General features: G+C 41.7%; 1 protein-coding gene across 3 annotated transcripts in view; it reads left to right on the top strand.

Annotated features, from left to right (window-relative positions):
• Positions 1–20,887, top strand: part of LOC111868640 — a 202,021-nt gene that overhangs the window by 135,231 nt on the left and 45,903 nt on the right. For all 3 annotated transcript variants that reach the window (XM_023859492.2, XM_023859483.2, XM_023859502.2), the window contains one exon: positions 4,090–4,182. In XM_023859492.2, the coding sequence (XP_023715260.1) occupies positions 4,090–4,182 (93 nt within the window). The remainder of the gene's footprint in view (positions 1–4,089; positions 4,183–20,887) is intronic.

Genomic DNA, 20,887 nt, shown 5'->3' with positions numbered 1-20,887 from the left:
TGGTCCCGGGGGGTCTGTCTCGGGGGGGGGGGGGGGTAAAGCGGCCGGGGCGTGAAGTTGACCACTCACCACCAGCTAGTGCCGAGGTCAAGAAAATGTGGATCTATACATCCATTCCTTCGTACGTTTTCGTGCTTAATTCGTTGAGCACAGGGACAATTTTACCTTAGTACTACCATTTCCAAATTCATGTTATTCTACGCTACTGGTATAACCTGCTTAGTTGATTAAACGTTAAATAAATCAGGAAACGAAACAAAATCCTTCCCATCTATGAGATGAAGTAAACAGGTTCCTGCGGAACTTTGGTAACCGCCTATAAAATTATATCGGGTCATATCCCAGAAGTGCCTTGAAAATGTTAAATTTTACCAAAAGTTCTCTCGTATTTATCTACGTCCACTTCGTGTTCTTGTCATCTTCCTACTCCTCAGTCCTCTTCTTCAAGCATTTGTCCTCCTGGCTTTGTTTCCCGTCTATGTCTGTTCCAGCATTTTCTCTGAGGCCCAAACGATCGTTTCCTTTCTTAAAATTAATTACAACATTCATCAATTTTTAGTAAGGAAAGATTAATCTTATGTTAACAGCACAGTCAGTTGTCAATTTTGGTGATGAAATGTGTTTATTGTTACGTGATTAAAAATCCTGTACCCCTGGAAAGGAATCCTAGACAAGCTGCTGACTGTAGCGTACTCTTTTGGATGCTAGGTCAGGAAAGTATCCCTCCTGTTCCCTCCAAAGCCTGTCAGTTGTAGCCCTTCGGTAGTTAATACAGTGTTTTACATTCTCCACGGCTCGGTACCTGCAGAACTGGAAGTCCATATCCTAACTGACGCTCTAGTGACCACGAATTACCTCCTCCGGTAAGGCTCCATTTTGCATTTAGGAAGTGAACGCTTGGTAGCTGTTCAGGCCAGTTCACTCCAGAACAGCTTTATTAAGTTTCTCCATGTATATGCAGAGCAAATCTCTGGAAATTTATCGTAAATTATTACAGTAGTAATCAGGAGAAGCAAACATCTGGGACAATGAGCAACATGACGTAGGAGCAGTAATATGAACGGTCGGATTATTCCAGTTTCACGCCGACCGTCTTCATATATTCTTTCAGTCCCTTTCCTCCTCATCATTTGCTTCTCTTCGTTCTTTTTCTTATTTTCTTTTGCTTTTTCCACCTTCTTTTTACTTCCGCGGTATCATTATTGTACTTCTCCTTCCCACTTCTTCATATCCTAATCTTTATTGCTTGATTATTCTTTTCCTTTCTCTTCTTTGTATTCCTCCTCCTATGTCTTTTGTTCTATTCGCCACGTCTTTTTGTTTATTTTCTTCTTTTCTTTCCTTTCCTTTATTCTCCACTCATTTCCTCCTCATTACTCCTCGTCTTTGTTTCATTTCTTGCCTCAATTTTCATTCATTTGCTTCTTATCGTCTTTAATGCAACCTATCGTCTTTGGGCTTTGCCAAAAGGGTAAAGACCTTTCTCGTGGCTCATAATATGAACTAATCTTTCCTGCACAATACAGTGACTTATTTAGGACAATTTTATCCAGCGTTAAAGATACACCCTTACATACTTTCTAGTTGCCAGGCAACGGAATATATTGCTCCAGATGTCTCTCTCTTTACCCTGCTTTGTTGTGTTTACACTAATTATTATCGTCGTAATCAATGTGATCATAGTGTTTTCGTGTTGTCGTTGTTCTGAATTGCTCACCCATTCGGTCAAGGGCCTCCTCTATTGTAGAGATTCTCTGAATTATAATCAAGCAGTACTCCGTGGCAAGCGGTAGCTCAGTTCGTTTGGACACTATGCTACAAGCCGGAAGGTCGAAGGTTCGAATTCCGATGTGGTCATAGGATTTTTCAATTGACGTAATCCCTCAGCCACACTAAATCCTGGGGTCGACTCAGCCTCTAACAGAAATGAGTACCAGGAATGTTCCTTAGGATAAAGGGCTCACAACCTCACCGCCACCTGTGAGCCGATTGCCTAGAAAATGTTGGGAGTCTCGACGTCTCAACCCTATAGGCCTCCACGGCCTGTTACAGGGATAGTTTTCTTTTAGCAATAGAACTACTTGGATGGCGGATCATCGCAGAGACTCTGCCGTCTGCTGAAGCCACAAAAACAAAACTCGGAAGGCGTCCGTACTCTGAACGGGATTCTAACCATCGCCCCATGGCCTTTGCAAGGCAGGAAGGCGCGTAACTTAAACGACCATGTCCCCGGGATCGGCGACGGCAGTACCATCAGTACGACTACTGCCAAATGACAATGCATATGTTCATTTCGGTTGATCATTCACATAGAATATTGATGATTTATGTTCTTCAACCACTGATGAATATTATTGTTAGATAGCAGTCATTATGCAAAAACATTGCGACAGGTGGCCCCGTTTGTGAAAGAAAGACCGTGATCGTTTGAGATACACGTATCATAAGAGTAACGAGCAAGGATCGCAAGCAGTATACCTGCATGCACCTTTCCTGGTTTTCTCCATAATTTTAAAATTGCATAATAATGACTTAATTGTTCGCTGATGGTCGCAGAACTTGTAACATTGTGTTCAGTGTAGATAACGTTGGTCCTATGCATAATTAAACGCCACACCATTACGATATATGGGTGAGTAGAGGTAGAGCTCCACACATTCTTAACCTCGACAGTAAACAGAGGTGAGTGGTCAGTGTCCCTCTCCGGCCGTTTTAGATACCTCGGCTGCTTCAATTTTTAGGTTAGAGAGCAAGCAATGACGACATTTTATATTAAAATTATTAAGTCATTAGTTATTTTTGTCGGGCTGTGTTCCGTAATGGCGTTTTGGAAAATGTCTTGACGTGAGAACACCAGATGCAAAGCCGTTCGTAATTCCATTTTTTCAGTTCCCACCGTTCTGTAAATTAAAATGCACGCTATAAATTACAAGTTTCTAGTAACTGCCCGTCACCCAAAGTGGCTGGCGATCTCTGTCGCAGCTTCCACAACGTCCGCATTCTGTACAGTTAAGATGACCGGAACTGAACTTTCTCTCGAGCTGTGGAGCGCAAACGGCCTACTTGTGAAGTCGCGGACCTGTTTTCGGCATGGACGAGTACTTTTATTCCTTAGATTTAAGAATCTATAAGAATTGCATGAGGGAACGGTTATAATTTTTTTTTCGAATGAACCAAAACTGAGGACATACTGAAAGTATCCTATTGTATATCGGGGATTGGACGTAGGGTCTTCATATTACGAAATTGGCTGACCATTGGTCTTTCCACAGCGTTCAGTCCTTGAGCACCCTTTATGAATGTATATGCCCCTTCTGCAACCTCAGCCGTTACCATCACCGCTGTTTTGTGTCCATACCGAAAAGTAACAGAAGCCGGGGTAGCGTAACATAGCTACGGGCTGGACGACCGAGGGGTCAGGGTTCAAGTCCAAGTAGAGTCAAGAATTTTCTCTTCTCCACGTCGTCCAGACTGGCTCTGGGGTCCACCCAACCTCCTATCCAAAGGGTACCGGGTGCTCTTTCCCCGGGGGTAAAGCGGCCGGGGTGTGAAACTGATTACTCACCTCCAACTAGTGCCGAGGACAAGAAAATATGGATCTATACATCCACTCCTCCATACGCTTTCATGGTGTAGCACAGGGACAACTTTGCCTTTGTACCTTTTACCGAAGAGTAACACATTGGGAATTCCACGATTCAGATATCGTCCAAGTGACCGAGAGCACTCAGAGCTGTTCATGGTTTCCTTCCGTACCTCCACCGGATACCACGCTTAATACTTCAAAATATACATAGTATTATGGTCACTTATTTCGATATCCTCTTCTTGTACTCATCTCATACAAAGCTACAAAATCTCTCTGGCTGGTATGTCACAGTTAACCTACTTCCGTCAACTCTGATTGGAGGTATCCTGATCACTAACCTGTAGCGGAATATATCAGTCAGCTGAAGTTTCTTCCGAAGTATCCTTTGAGCAAGAGTCGAGCGTGACAAGTACTAGAAGCCACCACCCTCTCTGTAGCCACTGAACCGTCAACTTATCCAGTGAATGGAATTAATTAAGGATACTCTTTGTTGCCGACAGGTGCTCTGGCATCTCGACATCTTCCGTCGCAGTTTCCGAGAGTTGTCTGGACACGCATGTATGGCAGAATCGTGCATCTTCTGCGCTCTCAAGGTAAGGGTATCAACAGTCATAAAACGATACAAATGTCAAATTTATTTGTATATTGTCACGTGTCCGGGGTTCCGTGACGAGAAATGAATGGGTTGCCGATTAGATTAATCTGTTTTATTAAACAACTCGTTTACAAATACAGTCTTGCAGACGATGCCACCTGACTAGCCCATAGTCCCTGATCTAACCACTGATCCGGTCTTCTCAGGTCTCCTCTTCCACTTCTCTCTCTAATCTCAATTCAGGCTTTCTTGGTCTGTTATAACCGAGAGTTGGACGGCCTAGAAGATACCTTGTTCAAGGGTTCCGTTTCACGTGTTCGCTAGTGCATTGGTTGCCGTGGGAACTTCACTAGTCCTGGTTTGTCATTTACGCGGTAACGTCTCTTACGTATGCGTTGTCGCTTCTACCTGTTTCATTGTCACCCCGATAATGCTACGGAGCCGTGGATACCTAGCCCTTGCCTAACAGTGTGTTCCCGCTTTGACTCAGATATCCTGGCTTTTATGCGGCATGCCACAGTATGATATCTCTAAATAATGAACCTTGTATGACATCAAATTGTCTGTAAATGCTTCGCTTGAAGTTATTAGAATGTTCGTTCATGTGCATACTTCAACTGTAAAGCTATTCACTGATATCTAAAACATTTGGTATATCGCCCTTCACTATGTAAATGCCAGTATCGTATGTAAAATACAGGGTTGTTCATAAGTCTGTGAAACATTTTGAAAATTTGCAATACATAAACTACGCAACGGATATCAAGTTTTATTACACTGAAATAGAGATAAACTCACCAAGTTTTTCTTACATAGTTCACAGATGCTCAATGTATCCACCTTTGCTAATACGGCAGACATTTATGCAATAATCCATTTCGTCCCACACCCGTGTCATTACGGTTGATCAGAGCCACAGCAGCGGTGATACGGTTGCGAAGATCCATGAGATTAGCAGGAAATGGACGCTTTAAAAACCTGGAGAGATTAATTCTCAATCGGCATAAGAATTACCATGATCCGATACATAGTTTATTTGTTGTGAATTTTTAAAATGTTTCACGGACTTATGAATAACCCTGTCTATTTATGCAAATCAGTAGCTGTCATTTGAATTTCTCTCCTGCTTGGGGTGTATAAGTAAACACAAGCCTTTACGTACAGAGGCTTATATGTGTCAAAACGAAATCCGCTCAACAACTTTCATTGTAATCGGTGAGTCGCGACTCTAAAGGCGCGTCCACATTACACGTGCTCGTGGTCGCCAGGCTTGTGCTCGGCGGGAGACTTCTCTGGCTTTTACTTGTGCTCGTCCACACTACTTCAGTTGCTCGCCAGGCTTCGGCGCGTGAGGATCCGTATATTTACTCGTAGTGTGTATAGGCTGTACTCGAATTTTAATTTATTGGCCATAGTTTTTAAATTTGCTTGTCTCTTGACTTGTCTTATCATCCATATTACTCGCGAGCATAGCGAGTTACACGAGCACGATAATGTGGACGCGCCTTAAGGGGTTCGCGGTAATGTTTTCGAAAAGGACGTATGTTAGTTCAAGAAGAATTGGCGTATTTTTTTTACCAAAACAGATCACAAGCAGTCGCAAAAAATTGTTCGCTCCAAAAAGTAGAGGTCGCCGGAGAAGAAAGACTGAGAAGCATTGCCCAAGACTGATCGTACCGAATTTCAAGTGGAATTATCGAGTAGCTTTAGAGGTAAAACAGTCGGACAGGATGGAACTAGCTTCCTGGATCTTAAATCCTCTCTTCATGGAAACTAACACCTAAAGGCTCGTATTTTGATCGACAGTAGCTAAAAGTCGAACAAACTTTTATTCCAGTTTTTCAGGATTCCATATTTCTCACCAAAAGTAATACTTTGTAATATATGGACTGTCCGATTACTTCTTCGTTATTATCCGTATTATTATTCAGGACAAGCTGAAAATGAATCTTATAACCTCTAGACGATACTACATCTAGGATAGACAGTTTGTCGCTCCTTCTAATCGATAGGATAAGGTGACCATGATAGTTGCCATTAGTATTAGCCGTGGTGGTTGTCACGACCGTGCTCAGTGTATGCCTGTATACTTGTGGCTTTTCTATCCTTTCAGATCTCTTCAAAAAAGGCCACATTGCTCCCAAAGCCGCGGAATGACGTGTCTGGAAGGAATTGGATGTATAAGAGCCTAAAAAGGTGTTTTTAACGATAAAATTCAATTTTGCCAAACGTCGGGTTGAGCGATTATCGTTCTTACTTCGGGGTTTGATACTGCGACCAGAGACCGCATATTTTGACTTTATATTTTTGTGCTTTTTCTCAGTTCTTCTACGCATATGCTGGGATGATCCTCACTTTCTTAAGACGTCTGTTTTTTTTTCAGACGTGTTTTACATATAAAGGTACTGCTAAAGTTGTCCCTGTGCATAATTAATTAAGCACTATATGATGAGGACATGGTGGAATGGATGCCTAGCTCCGCCACTCTTGGCCTGGCAATACATTGAGGTGACTGGCCAGCTTCACGGCTCGGCCGCTTTACTTCCAAGGAAAGAGCCTCCGGTATCCGTTGAATAGGAGGCTAGGTGGGCCTCAGAGCCTGTCTGAACGCCCTGGAAAAGAGAGAAATTTCTTGCCCCTGCTGGGAGTCAAACCTCGGCCGCTCAACCCGTAGCTCTTCGCTATGCGGACTGAGTTGTTCCTGCTGTACTTTGTTTTACATATAGGCCTGCTCTTTCATTGGGTCACTTTTTTTTACATGCCCTTTAATCAGAATATGCACAATTCAGACATAATTCTGTCACGACAGCACCGTCTTTCTGTACTCAAGGCCTTCGACGAACTGTGTTCCAGCCATATCCCGCCAAAGGTCGGAACCTTGATCTCTGGCGAATGTGGGCGAGTAAATGAACACATACACGTTTTTTATTTTACCCACCGCGTAAAGCGTAAATGTCTGCAGCTCTGGTGAGGTCAGCCGGGGCCCGTTTTGGAAATAGCGATCCCTCGCTTAGTGCATTGAGACTGAATGTCATATCTAAGTAAGGTTTCAAGTTCTCTTCTTACGGCTACGAGCAGGACGGTCCGGCTGCGATGCCCGATATAGATATTAGTGTTTCCTATTTGCCATTATGTCTATAGCGTCTTTGGTTCCCATTCTATTGGCATTTTTGTTGGGGGGCGAACGTGGTCTGCGCGTGGAGCTGACCGCCTAGTTCCGAGGCTAAAAGCTCTAAGAGTCTTAAGTCCGCACCCCGGATATGATTTTATGGTGTGTTAATAGACACAGGGATGATTTCTTCGCTTTCTGTTCGGTCTTGTAGAGGCATTTCTTGTTGAGGCTATAGGCGCGCTGTGCAAATTGACTCCATCTTGTATTGCTGTAGTGTGCTGCAGGCTGCTTAGTATGTACGGAGCGACCCGAGAGGTCTTCGTCCGGCTAGGAGAAGCTTTCCCGCCAGACGTTGCAATAACGTGTCCTATTCAACATGTTCAACTCGATACGAGCTTTGCAGAGTGTGGCGATCTGTCTCTCGTCTCTCTGGGATAGAGACTGTCTTCAGACTTCCAGCTTCAACAGTAAAAATGTGCCACTTTTTCTTAAATTAGGACAGTTGAACCGGTCAAGTGAAATGCAGGACTATCATTACACCTAAGTGACACGTGATTGCTTAGTACGAAAAGCATGAAGGTAAATCTCACGCGTCCTAGACCTTTGTATTATGTGCAGAATAAGTGTCAGCTTTACACTTCAGTAGGTTTGCCCCCTGAGAGAGTGCACTGACTCTCACTGAACAGAGACCGAAACGGCCACAAAGCCGTTCTGGATTAAGTGATGGTGAAGAGAAAACGTCTGTTCCTGCTGGGATTCGAACTTTGGTCATTTAGTCACTTCACTGGCTTCACTATTTTTAAAAGTTTTTTGAAGAAGCTACACTTCACGTCACAAATTCATAAATCATTTATGTTGTGTTGGTTCCATCGTCAACCAATACTCCCTTTCTAGAATTTTTTTAAAAAAGTGGAGGTCATGCATTATGGTTCTACGTAATTTCTAACTGAGTAACATTCTTACATGTCAAGAACTTTATGATAGGCTTTTTCTATCACTAGAGACAAAATAATGGCGATTTTGATGGGTTTGTTATACTGGACATGAAGAAAGGAATGTTAATTGCGTATGTTATGATCGTCAACACAACAGGCTTCTTTTAATAATCTTGTTGTGTCGACGGTCATAATATAAGCAATTAAATATTATATACACACAACAGGATGCAGTCTATAAAGTTTAAATGAATTTCAATATGAGAAGCATTGCGAAGAAAAACCAAATGAAAACCAAACACTACAGGGATCTTTCAAATATGTGTTAATAATGTAGATTGGATTGAATTGGTTCAAGAATAGGTCGAGTGACAGGCTATGTACATCGCGGTATTATTTCGGATTCTAATGCGGAAAAGTCGCCCATCACCAAAATTTCCAATGATTTTACGATCTTCCACAACAATTTTGCCACTTACGAGTAATGGAAGTACACGTGGCTAAATATTAGATAATTTTGCTGATTTATGAAGTGGACATACGTGACCTGTTCCATCTCATTATTAGCAGACTGTCGTTTTCTCTGTCTATCCATATCTCTTGTCCCACGTGGTGTATAGATATAATTTTGGGTAGGTATAATCTTCCATTTCTTGACAGGCTGTTCGTCCATTTATGTCTATGCTGTAGAGTTGCAATGTAGAGAAACTGAAGACTCAGTATTAAAAGTCGAGTTATAAAGTAAGAGTACAGCTTTAGTAATGAAAACGCAAGTGAAACATTTCATTTCTTTTTACGCGATTAGTGTTGATGCAGTTTTTTAAACTCATCATTATTTTATAAAAATCTGAAGGTGCTTGGTTTAAATTGGAGAGGTGGTACACTTATTAGCTGCGTTCCATAGAAGAAACTATAAATGAGATACTGACATCTGTGTTCTTCAAATTACTTATAACAAAATAAAATAAAACTACTGTGAGGAAGGGTACTGATGTTCTGTAATTGTGGAAGTGCCATATTTTACATAAACCGAGCAACTGAGACTTCGATTAACTCTTCCCTTGTGATAAGTATATGTTTCCTCCATTTACAACTATTCACTCTAGTTAATATTGGCGAGAAGTGAAAACTAGATACATTGAATAAAAAAAACAATATTAAGGCTTCATTATTCACTGCTATTACAGACACGAAAAGAAAATTAGATACACGTATCTGTATAAATGTTTAATGTGATATCCAAAATTGCATTGTAATGGGACACTACATTAAAAGAACGAAACTCGCCTGATTAAACTCAGTCAAGAATGTCTGTCTTCCCTAATTGCTGTCTTTGCTGCAAACATTTGTTCGCTTGCAGATTAACTTATAATGATCAAAAATTAAATACTCGTATATTGGAAGCACGATCATATTTAGGACTACTCATAGACTTGCAAGGTATGTTCAGAAGGAACGAGCTTCGTTTAATGATTGAGTGTAAGAGATTTCAGCGATGTTCTTATGTGTTCCGGGAAAAAAAAAGTTCATTATTCTGTAATGTTAATGTGTTAGGATAAGCATTGTTGAATGCTGAATATACATAAATGTTATAGAATATACTCACAGAGACCCTTTTGTTTTATTATCTCGAAAACCTCGGGATGTACGGAAAATATAGTACATAGTGGACAGAAAGTGTGTGTTCCATTTTATCTCTACTACTTCTGTTAATATCTGAAATGTTTTTCCCTCCGCTAAATGCTACTAGTACTTAAGCGAGTTGAGCTCGAGACACACGCAGAAACTCATGTGGGTCGTCACATAAGGTGTTGGGATTTCTTTTTCCGAGTTTGACAAAAATCAAAATGTATCAACAAATTCTATTAAAACTTCCCAGTACCAGATTTCATGAAGATCAATTCAGGGGTTCTGAAGTTGTTTCATGCTTACAGATGGATGAAAAAAACGCAGCGAATTTAATAGGCCCTCCACATGGTTTCGAACGCACTCAGAAATGATTAGCAAGATTTCCAAACGTATTTGAAAATATTAAAATACAATTAGATGCTCTTCGATGCCTGTCTTTAATACTTGCAATAAATAGTGCTCAAATGAGTCCATATTGTGCTGCCTGATGATATTCAAGAAGAGGACAGAAGATGGTGCTATTGTTGGCAGTAAGAGTCGACCAATACGATCACATCCCGCGTTGTAATACAACCCGTTGGCCTCTCCTCTGATTGGCTCACAGCTTCTCGCTGGTCTAACCCGCGGCGGGTTCATTGTCTTCAGGTCGCAGCTTCTTTATTCTGCGCGATGTTCGCCACGAGCGTCTCTTTCTGCAGTCGTGATGTCCTCCCTTTATTTTGCTTTTTCTGGTTGCAGCCGTCTGGCACGATCTGCCGTACAAGGCTTCGTAGGAGGACTTGTGATTCACTTTGGCGGGAAACTGTCTCAGCCCATCTTGACGAGCTAAACTGCGTAGGCAGGCAAAGTGTGTTCACATTATGACGATGAGACATGATGCTGCTCTTCGCTCTTGTCCTTTAATGACAAGTTTCTTTTGTAGATATGGCGGTCATTTTCCCAATTACAGTATTTACGAGTACAAGGTATGCAAAATTTGGCTACTGTGATACGATTGACGAATAAATGGTAGAGGCTTTTTATGCTGTCATTATCGGAATCACAGGACTGCGTGCCTTACAGAATAACTGGCCCCACTTTTCTGAGCTGCTCTCAATGACTATATCAATAAACGAATTCGGACTATTCGTCCTATGTAAATTTACTTCAAGACATATTTTTTCGTCAAATTGCCACACATTTAAAATGAAGTTTTAGGCACGATTTTTCAGAATTTAGTGAGGTAACTATCTGATACACATGTCGTTATGTCCCAGTCCACTTGCAGAAAAAAATGATAAAATATTTTTATACATGTCGCCTAGTGTGAAACTAAAGCTGAGTACTAAATCCTGAATTGCTGTTTCGTTGTCATCAGTTGGTTGCTTGCGAGAATAACTTATTGGCTGCTGCTGATTAGTTCTATAGTCTTATGTGAAACAATTTATTAAAACTTGTTAAAAACTAGTCACTTTAAAAGAATTTTACGACATGTTTCGACCAAAGTGGTCATCATCAGTGATGCCTAGTTGTTGATGCATGGTTCCCCTAGTGCGAATGTGTATATTCCTTCTTGTTGCGTTATGTTCATTGTCTTGGTTTCAGTAATAATAATAATAATAATAATAATAATAATAATAATAACAACAACAATGTTTTCAATAATAATAATAACAAGACAGTAATGCCATTTGACCCTTTAATTGATCTAATTCTTCCAGCCGCACTATGACCCTGGGGTCGACTCAGCCTATAACAAAAATGAGTACCAGGACTCTTCGTGGGGTGTAAAGAGTAGCCCGCGTGTAAGGCTGGCAATCTGACCTCCATCTATGAGCCAATTTTCTAGAAAACGTGTGAGCCTCAACGATTCACAACCCTATAATGGCCTGTTACAGGGATAGCTTTACCTTTACATTTTTTTTATTTTATCTATTTCTGGAAGACCAGTAGCGTGAACCAATACCGACCTTCGTACTATCTCAAAAATAGCTTTTACTTGCACTGAAAGTGTAGTTCCTAATAATGACAGGCCTATTATGCAAAAAGTTACTTGCCACTGCTGATATTAGCAGAGGATCTCACTTACACAGAGTTGTTATGGCGATTTGTAAGGAAAACTGAAAAACGTTTGCTGATGAAAGTAGTTGAAGATATTTTAAGAAAGTGTGTATTTCCTTCCATTACAATGGGGGGGGGGATTGTGGTAGTAAATCTGGTATATGCACATCAGTCCACCTCAGCGAAGGACAAATTCATAATATACAGGCAGTGTCCGAAAATGTTCCAAAATTCAAATACTTTGGAACGGCAGTAACTTACTGTAGGTGCTTCACGAAGAACCGGGAGGAGACTGAGTTCAGGAAATGCTTGCTACAAGAATCTTTTGTCTTTTCGTCTGTTATCTGGAAACATAAAGTAAAACTAAAAAAAGTGTCCCCGTTACATTATTCGGGAGTGAAAGTCTTTGGCATCAAGTGATGATCATACTAGATTTGAGTGTTTAAGAGCAGGATGCTAGGGGGGATACTTGGACATAGGAGGAGAGAGTGACAGGACGCTATAGGAAATTGCACGGTGATCTTCATGATTTATGTTCCTCACCAAATAAATCGGTATGTGGGATGTGATTGTAAAGAGTTCTGTCTTCTGAGTTATAACGCCATGTTAATGTTAAGTTAAGTTAAAGTTAAGGGACTTGTTCCTCCGAAACTTCGGTTGAATTTCAACGGACTACATTTGGAGTAGCTGAGCGAGTGTTAGTTTACCAAAAAATGATTCTGTCCCGTAGAGTTAGTAGGAAAAAATTTCTTCCGTGTTTTTTTAAGTTGTACGGAAACCTGGGCCGTTTCCAGCATTTCAAAATAATCTTCTATGAAAATTCATTACATAACAATCAGGATGTCGCCATGGTGGTGGCGCTGATGTGCGTAATACTGCATTTCCTTTTCAAGTTTTTTAAAACTTTGTTGTCTGCTAAAAGTATCTCCTCTCGGTGTTACATCTGACTGCCGGTAACTTTCTTCATTTAAAAAACTCTGCAGTAGAAGAACGCTCAGGTGTTTAAACTCTTTGCTGTTAGGTAATTCATCGGTTAAGATAAACAGAGTTTGGAAACTAAAAATATTGATTTTTCTCGTGCACGTCTCTTGAATTATGATTCTGGAAGCATCGGACTGAAGAGTACCGGCTTCTGGGTGTGACCTCGTGCAAGTCCAATGGAAGTTTCCGGCGTTTCGGAGGAAGCTACTGCCTCCATTTCCGAATAGAAGAGTACGAGTAAGTCGGTCAAGCAATAAGCAAGTAGTCCTTTGAAAGTCAGCCGACGTTGCGGAAGAATATGTCGCCTTTATCTTCAGGATTGAAGAGTAAGTTAAGCAAGAAATCAGCATGAATCATTTGATTTCGTGGCTTACCTTTTACCCTGAAAATGGGTGCATTATATTCCTCCGAAACGCTGGTTGACTCAACGGACGGCATGGCGTTAGAAACCAGAATATAGAGTTCAACATTACCACCGATGTGTGAACTTCATCGTATAGTGCGTGTGAAGTCTGCGCCATGGTAAATGTTGCTCAAGCTCTTGTGAAAGCTGTGCTAAAGGCTATGCACTCGTTTACATTGCACAGCTTCCTATTCTAGGATACCCATTAAACCATTTGTGCGTTCTTGATATTAAAGGCACGATATTGACAATTAATTGGTAGGTAATTCCATCTGTACGCTCCCACATTTCGTATAAAAAACTAGTTGTTGGATTTCGATGGCATTTGGTATTGGCATCTATTATTATTATTATTATTATTATTATTATTAGAGGGGCTGGGTTATTGGTCCATTGTGCGTCCCCCTTTAATTTCCACTGTCGTACTACCCTACCGGTACTGGTGCGTGCTATCAGCCCCGTTCAGCCAACGAGGTCGGCCGTCGGTACCTGATATTTCCCCCATCTACCAGAGGCATGGGAAACTACTTGGGCGGGAAATTGTTGCCTAATTTTGCTCAGAGGTCTCCTAGAGACATGAGGATCTTTTACATGCCGTGAATCTACGACACGGGACCCACGGCTTAAAGTCCCTCCCGGAGGACTTGTTCCCTGAATTTTTCCGCCATTAAAAATTCCACGACCTCCGCCGGGTTTGAACCCGCGTACCTTGAGTCATGAGGTTGGAACGTTACCCCTAGACTACGGAGGCCGCTTATTGGCATCTAAACTTAAATTTATTGTGTGAACCTCATTGTGGTACCTGTCTGTCTAGAAACAGATACGTACTACAGTGAATTCGCACCACACAGCTAGACTTGAGCTTTCTGCAAAGTAGAAGTTAGTCTAGAGTCTAGAATAACTACTTTGCAGGAAGCTCAAATCAGACTTGACAAGACAATATCGGGACTAGATTGGATACCAGCAGACAGTTTAAATCGTGCAACGAAATAAGTAGGCGGACAAAGTCACGCCTCGCTACGGAGAAAGTAAGCAGCATGGTGTTGAGTAATATACGATTTAATTTAGAACGCTTTTTATGTGCTGTGCGTTTATTTATTCGATTCCCTGACGTATGTTGTTAATGCTGGATGTCTTATTTTTAATCAAGATTCGCATTGTGATTAGCTAGCAGATGAAGATATCCGGTTTAACCTTGCGTTTATAATGAAAAGAATCGTTTTTACTGGGATGTTGGTAACTTAACCAGAAGAATTAGTTCTGGGCGCAAGATATTGAGGGTCCTGCGCCGGGGGACAGTGTATGAGGCTTCTTCGAAAAGTTCCAGGAACTTTGAACTAATAACTTTATTTCAAGACCTACGCCTTAGTTGCTCTTATCCCTTCAAAATGATTTTTTTAGCAGCAGTGCACTTCTCCCATAGCCTTTTCCACGTTGGAAGCACAGTGCGATGAAGTCCTTCTCAGTTCATCTGTCGTGTTCGAATCATATCCTCTTACTTACTTACGTACGTACTTACTTACTTACTTACTTATGGAGGTGAGCCCTTCTTGAGGAGAAGCCAAATCTGCAGCCACTCAAGAACTTCCCAGTATTTTATGGATCCCGAAAGTTCATTACCGTATTCACAAGAGTCCTCCAATTGTCCCTTCCTGAGTCAGATCAATCCAATCCATACCATCCCATCCTGTCTCTCTAAGATCCATTTTAATATTGCCTACCCGCCTACGCCTTGGTCTTCCCAGTGGCTCTTTCCCTCTGCCTTTCCCTCCAATATCTTATACCCATTCCTCGTCTCCTCCATTCATACTACATGCCCCGCCCACCTCATCCTCCTTGACTTGATCATTCTAATTATACTTGGAGAAGAGTACAAGTTATGAAGCTCCTCATTATGCAGTTTTCTCCAACCTCCCGTCACTTCATCCCTTTTCGGTCCAAATATTCTCGTCAATACCATGATTTCAATCACCCTCGGTCTATGTTCCTCCCTTGATGTCAGAGTCCAAGTTTCACACCCATACAGAACCACAGACAAAATTATAGTTTTGTATAGTTTTTATAGTCGAATCATGTCCTCTACCGTCTTAAATCTTCCTTTCAGGGTCATTTTTATTTTGGAAATAGTCTGGAGGAGATGATGGGTTAGGCGAACAGAAAGGTCGTGGTAGGATAGGAATCGGTTACATTGCCAGGAACTGTTGAATTGGCAACGCTGTGATTGTCATGACGGAGGTGGGACGTTCTCGCAGTCCACATTTCCGGTTGTTTTCTTCTTAGCGCCTCACATGCCTCAGAGCTCCCAGATAATAAGCTTGATTAACCGTCTGGCTGCCTAGAATGAACAATGCCGCGATAATCTAAACAAGATGAACATTATTTTCACTTTCGAGCGCACCTGTTGTGCTTTTTGGGGGCATAGCGAATCAAGAGTCTTCTATAGCGATGGCTCGTTTTTTCGTCATACCGTTAAATCCAAGTTTCATCCCTGGTGATGACATTAAAAATAGTGGCGTGTTGGATATCTTCTCAAATCGAAACACGTTGAATTTTCTGACTTCAATCACGAGCCTTGGCACAAATTTCTCTGAGGCCAGGTATATCGCCAAATCTTTTGTTAAAATTGCCTTGCATGAGCGAGTGGAAATTCCATTCTATTTCTGCTGCTTCTCGCACTGTCAGTCGACGATTTTAATGTATAATGCGTTTCACCTAGGCAAGAATCTTTTCTCGAAGTTTTAAGATCGGTCCGACCTCCCATCTTCATCTGTTGAAGTTATTTCGCTTTGGAAACGTTCGTGTCATTCTCGTATCGTCTCATCGCCGTCACACAACGTCCTATGAGTTTCGCAGCTGTTTTACACAGTTTGGTATAGAACAGCACACAACTTAGTTTCTGACTTACAGGCGCCATATTTGTCAATGCGACAAAACCAAAATTACACGACCTCTTTATTATATTCGTCACAGCACAACTAATATCATGATCAGACCATTTTCGGCCCTGCTACATGTTTCGGCTATTGGTAGCCAGGCAAACACATGATTTACACACATATACACACCACTGAACCGTAGCACCAACAAAATTGGATACAATATTATTAAAATATATAAAAACACTTGTCGTAAAAATACAATAATCAAGTTATATAAAACAGAAGTATGATTTAAAATAAGAATAAAATTCTATTGTTGTCTTTACATCAACGTGTCAGTCGTTGGTTTGTGATTTGTTTTTTGTTTCGCTCAGACGGACAAGTTGGAATATTCGTACTTATGCGTATATAAAAATGTGTATGAGGCTCGTAATGTAGATGTAGTAAAGTAAATTATAATATTAGTCAGTGCCACATCTCACAAAGTATTGTCCGTACTGCAGGGGAATGTAAACAACGACTCGTTGTTCTCGAAGTAGTTACTGCCTATGATCTAGTTGTCAGAGTTCCTGGTTACAGATCCAGGGGTAACGGGTTCGATTCCCGGCGCTGCCAGATTTCCTGAGAAGTAGTGGGTCTGGAATGGGGTCCACTCAGCCTCGTGAGGATAATGAAGGGGTTACTTGAATGGAAAAGTAGCGGTTCCGGTCTAGAAAACCGAAATTAACTGCCATGGGGATTTGTTGCGCTGACCACGCAACACCCTCTATCCCCTAAATTTGGCAAAGTTGCAATAATTCAGTGATAGATTGATTAATGTTGAACTGGAAGGGATGTAGAAGCTGTCCTGGCCTAATTTGAGATGATTTCCGAGAATTTTCATAGTGACTGAGAAAAACCACGGACACTTCAGTCACGATAGACAGTATTCTGGTCGATATTCGAATCCGAGACATTCTCCTACCAAGCGGAGGTGCTACCCACTAGAAGAGAACTTCCGATTTTGTTCAAATGAATAAGTGCAGCAGTCAATCATACCTTCATTCACATTGATGTGTCAGAGTCTGTCTTGATTTCTTGGTTATTTCATAACGTTTTCTCAAATTAAAGTTTAGAGGCTTATAGTATTAAATAGAGAGGATGAAAAACTCCTTAGCCTGTAGTCCGTAAGCGAACTATACCGACCGAGTGACCGCCGCTTGTCGGCGAATTTGGTGCCAACTTTTGCGGATTGAGGGCGTCACGCGGTCAGCGCAAAGGATCCCCACGGCCGTTAATCTCGATTTTCTCGACCGAAGCCGCTTTTTCCTTGAAATGGCTCCTCATTTATCCTCACGAGACTGAGGGGACCCCGTTCGAGACCCATAATTCTCAGAAAATTTGGTAGCGCCGGGAATCGAAACCAGGACCTCTGGATCTGTAGCCTGGAACTCTGACCACTAGATCACATGAGGCGGTCATAGAGAGGATAAAAATTAGAGGAAAGCATAGAAGGAAGAGATGCTGTTTGAGCATTAAGTAAATTACTAAAAATAAGAAACAGTGACGATAATTTAGTCAGGATAGCCGTGATCCGGGACTAGAATTGAACCTGCGATATCTCGAATACGAAGCATGAATTTAACCTTGTCCTGCTGTGCGGTCAGAATCTCTTGAGGTTTCTATAAGATGCCGAATTTTTGCTTTATTTTGGTGAGGACTTAGCTGACACTCGAATCCAACGTTTGTTCAGCAATGCTAGCACACAAGCGTACCACAAAATCTGTTCCTGAGTTCTCGTTAGATTCTCAGTGGGGTCTCGGAGTCTGTAATCAATCCGTGAAGTCTGTTCTATGTTCGCCACTGAGGCATGGAGCATTACAGGAATCTGTTTTCGCTTTCTCTGCCTGTGAATAACATAATCAGCCTTAAATGCACGATTTGTTTAGAGGCGCAAATAGCCGTAGAAGCTAAAGCACCTATAAACCTACTTACATTTGTTTGGAGGAAAGAGTAAAGAATACTGAACATACCACGTAAAAGAGAATAAAGGATTCTGCACTGATTGGAAATGTTAGTTTCACGACTGTGTCCAATATAAGCGTAAATGAATATATACACTGCTAAGGTAAAAGATAAAGTTATCCGTGTAACAGGCCGTGAAGGCCAATAGGGATGTGAGAGGTTGAGGCTCCCACATCTTCTAGACAATCGGCTCATAGTTGGCGGTAAGGTTGTCAGCCTTACGCGCCGACCGCCGTTTACTGCGCATATTTAAATTTAATAGTATCTGGGTGGAGGGGGCCCGCGGTAGCGTAGTTGGTTGAGGCACTATGTTACAAGCCTGGCCGCGCCATAGCTCAAGCGGTTAGTCGCTGGCTTCCCACCGCGGCGGCCCGGTTTCGAGCCTGGGTCTGGTCCAGTGGGATTTGTGGTGGACAAAGTGGCGCCGGGGAGGGGTTTCTCCGAGTACTTCGGTTTCCCCTGCCAATCTTCATTCCACCAAATTCTCCATCATCATAATTACTCGGGGCAAGCTACAATAGGCCAATCAGTGGCCGCCGTGCCGAGTGGACCAAGTTGGACTCCAATCCCCACTAAGCGAATTAAAAGAAATGTTACAAGCCAGAAGATCACAGGTTCGATTCCCGATGAGGTAATTAATTTTTTCAATTGATATAATCCAATGGCCTCATGAGAATCGAACCCGAGACCTTTCGGCTTGTAGCATAGTTCCTCAATTGACATTTTGTACTCAAATAAATGAGTCGTCAGTAAAATTAGTGACCATTATCTGCACACTTTTTCATGGCTCTCTGTTCGATGCCGGAGTTACAGGTGTTAACTTCATATGTTTCTTGTATTTTTCCATTAATTTAATTCATACATTGAAGGTATCTGTTTCGACCTCACATCATCTCGGTCTTGGCCTTCGCCCTTCATTTCATATTATATTTCATTAACATTTCTAATATTATTATATCATTCAACGTCCCGAAATGCCACGAAAACGTAAAAATAAGAATTTCTAAACGTTCTAAGCATTTCTCTAGTAACTTCATACTTCCTGTTTCAGTTAATAAGATTTGACTCCGCTCTGTCTGTATTTTATCAATTCTTGAGCACTTCATTAACGTTATACATATTAATATCAAAGATGTGTACAGTGTATGAGCCTTAGGTTGCATTGCAGATAATAATCATTTCATTAGTTGGCTTTAATCGTGTCTTTGCTAGATAAACATATGATACAATTTATTTCAGTTTCCCTATTAGTTTTCGCGGGTTCGAGTCCCGATGAGCGTGTTTTTTTATTCAGTTTACTTGATCCTTCCAGCCGCACTATGACCCTTGGTTCGACTCAGCCTCTAACAGAAAGGAGTACCAGGAATCTTCCTGGGGAGTAAAGGACGCCCGGCGTGTAAGGCTGATAACCTTACCGCCATCTGTGAGGTGATTGTCTAGAAGATATGGGAGCCTCGACGTCTTAACAACACTATGGGCCTTCACAGCCAGTTACAGGATAGCTTTACCTTTTTACCTTTTACCCTGTTACATTATTTCTTAAGTCCAGATATTTTTCACGATGTATTTTTTCGAAAATCTTCGTCAGTGGCATGCCCTATCTAATCTTCGATGTAAATTATTGTAGTGGTGTTTACATTTACAAGTAATTGCGCGCCATAACGGTTACCCTGCTGAGGTTCTGGTCATGAAATTGACGGAGTCGATGTTCCGTCCATCTCCTTTGTTTTCTGGATCATCCTGTAGCAGGTCCTTCTAATTGGAGTCACTGGTGTGAAGAACTGAGAATGTCTTGGTATGGAACAAGGAAAGGCTGTTGTATAATGCACTGTTATCTGCGTTATTGGACACAAGAAGGCCTTTCACTCACTGCCCAGTCCTTCTCAACGCGGAAAGTTGAGGACTTACAGACATTAGCTCCAGGTAACAAGCAGTGAAGTTGGCGCCCTGCACAGACTGTTACAGAAACACTTTTACTGCAGAGCTGCGTCTTGTTGACACAGAAGCCTCAATTAATCGGATCTTAGGAATTCCCTAATGACATTATATATTCAAGGGTCTGAGAAATTAGATATTCATTAGAAAGAAACTAGCCTTATTCCACCAGCTGCCATCTTTGATCAGAAATGTTCGTTCCTAAGACGAACCGTCCGAAAGTAAAAGAGTTTGTGACGTTATACTTACGTCCGAGAAATTCTTCCAAGATTTTAGAATTGTACGATCACACAGCATAGCGAGTGCGGCATCCGTCTTCAGATACCATGAAAATGGAGACAGAACGTTCCTCCGAAAAGCTCGTACCTATACATCAAACCACACGACGCCTCGTCCCAGAAGACAGTCTGTATTAAAGGTCACTGTTACACTTAATTACACCCATTGAGTTCATGTTAGCTCGTTGTAAGGAAAGCCTGTCCTTTTAAGATTCCACTCAGGTAGGCGTAGTGTTGTTTCCACCCCACAAATTCACTTGGCCGTCAGGTTGGTATTACTGACCGGTGGAAGTTACGACATATGAAGATGAGACGGTTTAGTACTATGTACATTGCATACACAGTACCACGAAAATCGGTCAGTGCATAGATTTGAACGTGGTGCTCCAAGGCAGCCATCCACGCAATTAATGATCACATGTAGTATTCCTTCCCTCCCCTCGGCGCTACAGCTCAGGGTGAGCTTTGGCCTCCTGAACAATCTGCCTCCATTCTTCTCTATTCTTC

Source organism: Cryptotermes secundus, unplaced genomic scaffold (assembly GCF_002891405.2).
Source record: "Cryptotermes secundus unplaced genomic scaffold, Csec_1.0 scaffold280, whole genome shotgun sequence".
Taxonomy (NCBI): domain Eukaryota; kingdom Metazoa; phylum Arthropoda; class Insecta; order Blattodea; family Kalotermitidae; genus Cryptotermes; species Cryptotermes secundus.
Note: the sequence above shows the minus strand (reverse complement) of the source record. Positions and strands in the feature narration are given on the sequence as shown.